The 3,812-nt window shown below is 45.4% G+C and overlaps 1 gene segment (V, D, J or C); it reads left to right on the plus strand.

Moving 5' to 3' along the window:
* The first annotated feature begins 2,413 nt into the window (after positions 1-2,413).
* On the plus strand, positions 2,414-3,231 carry LOC115290692. The segment is given in 2 exon segments: positions 2,414-2,489; positions 2,849-3,231. Coding segments are annotated over 2 exon segments (432 nt in total).
* Positions 3,232-3,812: the final 581 nt, after the last annotated feature.

The raw sequence follows: 3,812 nt of genomic DNA on the forward strand, positions 1-3,812 counted from the left end.
AATCTACAACATACAGAAGGGAGAAAAAGGAAGTGTCACTGATCTCCTCTTCCCAAACAACACACCTCTGTAAGCCCAGGAGATAATACTGAGTAAAGATTGTTGTATTTCTTTCAGGAATTACCCTGTGTTTATATCCATATATATCCATTACAATGGAATCAGTATCATACAAAACATACCAGTCCATGGCCTGTATTTTCACAAACACCTTCCATGTGACTGTATAGAAACAGGCCTCATCTTCTTATTGGTTGCCTTGTGTTCCATTGCAAAGTTCTATCATAATCAATTTAACCGAATTCCTATTGAAGATTTTAGTTGTTTTCCATTTCTTCAACTTCTAAACATGTCAGTGATCAGTGTTGTATACACAGGTAGCACATTCATCCACTCATTCCCATCCCTAGGACAGTCTAAGGAGATTCCATTTCCTTCTCCTACTCCAGGGTCTTCTGCCTTGTGTGCTTCTTCCATTGGGTGTTTCTACACCCAGGGCCAACTAAGCTCCCAGGGCTGCCACTTAAGGTGACGTTGCTTAACATCTCTGAACTCAACTTTCCTCTTCTACAGAGCAGGGATAATATCAGTTTCTTGTTCGTAGATTTTGGGGAATATTTCAATGGTGGTGATTCATGTACAATGTCTGACACTTTGTAAGTGCCCAATAAATGTCAAGTATTCAGGCTAATATTGCTTGTATCTCTGCAGAGAAAAATCACCCTATCCTCTTTAGGATCTATGTTGATCATGTTCTCAGTCAACTACTTTGCACACTAAATATCCACTACAGAGTTTCTCTCTTCTGTCTACCTCCCCGATTTCTCTCATTTTTCATCTTCTGTTGAAATTCACTGCTGGTTTTGCTATTAAAGACAATAGCAAAGCTCTTGCTGACAGAATCGAGGAAACCTACCCCTACCTATCAGAATTACAGTTACAATTTCTCTTGTGAATCTTACTATATTTCTTTACGTTCTTTAACAGTTATTTTTGAGAGATTGAGACAGCATTCAAGGGGAGGTGGCTAAGATGGAGAGAGGGGATGGAAAATCCAAAGCAGGCTCCAAGGACTCTGAGCTGTCAGCACAGAGCCTGACATGGGGCTTGACGTCATGAACCATGAGATCATGACATGTGCCAAAGTTGAACCCTTAACCAACTGAGCCACCCAGGAGCTCAAGTATTTTCATTATTTTTTAATGCTTTGTAGTTTTGAGACAGAGAGAGAGAGAAAGTAGGAGAAGAACCTAGAAACACACACCACAGAATCCAAAGCAGGCGAGTCATAGACACAATTTACATCCAGACTTTAGAATATTTGTCCCAGTTTTGCTATTCGCACACACAGAATCTGTTTTTGAACTCACAGACTCATGGTGTTGCTGCCTAACATAAGCCAGTGGGAGACTCAGCTCTTCACACAGCACGACCAGGACACAAAACCTCAGACAGACACTGGTTATGGACTCCATATCTAAAAGGATTTGCTAAGCAGCAAGAAGAAAACAATAATAGACAAAATGATATATTACAAAATGAAACATTGTTCAATGTGCCTAATCCATTTAGAAAATACTTTTCTTAAGAAATCTCTTTGAATTGGAGTGCGTATGTGTTTGTATGAGTATCCATATCTCATATGTACTATATGATATGTTTTGTCTGTCTGTGTGTCTGTCTATCTATCTGTCGATCTACCTAAATATCCTGGGGGACAGAGAAAATAATGACAGGGTACACACAGATGTAACAAATGGTTACCGCAAACTGCACACTCACTGACTGATACACGAAATTCTTCTCTTTTCCTAGTCTCCTCAGCACGGCTATTAGTTCGCTACCTGAGTGATCCAGTTCTTTCTGCTTTTTACTTTCATCTTCTCGAAAGGTCCCAGGATAGGTTTAATTCGTTATTTGACCATTTTTAAATTGTCTAAACCATTAACCTGGAAACAGCAGATACCAGAGACTCTAGAACCCTCCCTAGTTCAGGCAGTGGTTTGGAGATAACTCTGCCGATCAGCCAGAGTGGGGCGGCTCTGTTTCCTCCTGGACAGTCGCTGAGAGGATCCCAGCAGCATGGCCATTCACCTGCCAGAAATGGACTCAGGACACTCAAGTCCCCATCTTCAGGGTCTCTGGAGCTTTCTCAGAAGGGCGGGGCTGTGAGCACTGTGTCTTCTGAGACACTTAGGTCCTTCTTCCCACTTAGCAGTAAGGAATTGGTCTCTGTTAGTTTCCCTCCAAGCACAGAAGACGTTTGAAGGTACTTTGCTCACAGGAGAGGTGTGTGTGCCCCTGCCTTTGGTTCCTTCCACTCTGCCACACGCACCAGGGGATTTGCATGTTGTCCCCTGGGGAGGACCTGCCCTCTGACATAAAGCTCAGCTCTGTCCTTCTCTTCACCTGTCAGGACTCCTCAGTTCTGCTTCTCACAATGAGGTTCCCTGCTCAGCTGCTGGGGCTGCTGGTGCTCTGGATCCCAGGTGAGAGCGGAGCAGGGTGAGAGAGAGGCACAGGATGTGGGGGCAGAGCTCTGGGGGCGCTCCTGCTCCTCATGTGTATTCTGCTCACAGATGGACTGCCCTCCAGAAGGGGAATTTAATTTGGAGGCCTGGAAAATTCAGAAGAAACTGAAGGAGCAAGGAACAGTGCTTTAGTGAAGAACTGGATTAGAAAGTGGTCACTTTGTGCCTGCATTCCTGGGCTGTCCTTAAAATTGTGTATATTTAGAGTAGAAATCATTTCACAAAAAAAAATTTACCTTGAAAAACAAATAATTTAATATCATAAAAATGGCTCATAATATTTCTGCATGACCTTCGCTTCTCGCTGATTATTTTAGGATCCAGTGGGGATGTCGTGCTGACGCAGATCCCAGCGTCCCTGCCGGTCACCCCTGGACAGCCGGCCTCCATCTCCTGCAGGGCCAGTCAGAGCCTCCTGCACAGCGATGGAAACACCTATTTGTATTGGTTCCTGCAAAAGCCAGGCCAGTCTCCACAGCGCCTGATCTATCTGGTTTCCAAAAGGGTCTCCGGGGTCCCAGACAGGTTCAGCGGCAGCGGGTCAGGGACAGATTTCACCCTGACAATCAGCAGGGTGGAGGCTGAGGACGTCGGAGTTTATTACTGCATGCAGGCTACACACGAGCCTCCCACAGTGGTTCAGCCCCGAACACAAACCTCTCTGTCTGGCGCGTCACCACCCTCCACACGTGTTGCCTGAGTGGGGAGCAGACACAGCAGAGTCTCAGTGGCCCCGAGAGGCAGATGCTGGAGACGTCAGGGCATCACGTGCAGCTGAGGGCTCTGGACCGTGTCACGGCCCCTCAGCTGCACCAGCCCAGGGCGGCATGACCCGCACCGGGGCGGAGGTGATGGACGTGCCCGCTGAGCAGTGCGAGGGAAGGGAGAGCGGACCTGCACCCCATCCACACCCTCCCCGCCTGTGTGCGTGGGTCAGGGACAGTGAGTCAGCTGAAGAGTCAGCAAATGGAGACATCTGTGTGACGACACAACTTGGATACATTTTGGGGTTAACAAATTTTGGTATATTTTGTATTAATATGACACAATAATATTTGGTATCGTTCAGGATTATCATTTTTATTTTCCCACTTTCTGAACCCCTACTTTATAAGTTACACTAACCTCTCTTTTTTTTGTTCTTTAGACAGCATTACATACACACTATTCCCACAGCAAACACGGCTGAGAATGATTACTAAAAGGGTTTGGTGTTTCTGCACCAACATAGACTTTTGTAAACTCATAGCACATGAGTGTACCTAATCCTATAAATGAGAT

The sequence above is a fragment of the Suricata suricatta genome, chromosome 4 (genome assembly GCF_006229205.1).
Source record: "Suricata suricatta isolate VVHF042 chromosome 4, meerkat_22Aug2017_6uvM2_HiC, whole genome shotgun sequence".
Lineage (NCBI taxonomy): Eukaryota > Metazoa > Chordata > Mammalia > Carnivora > Herpestidae > Suricata > Suricata suricatta.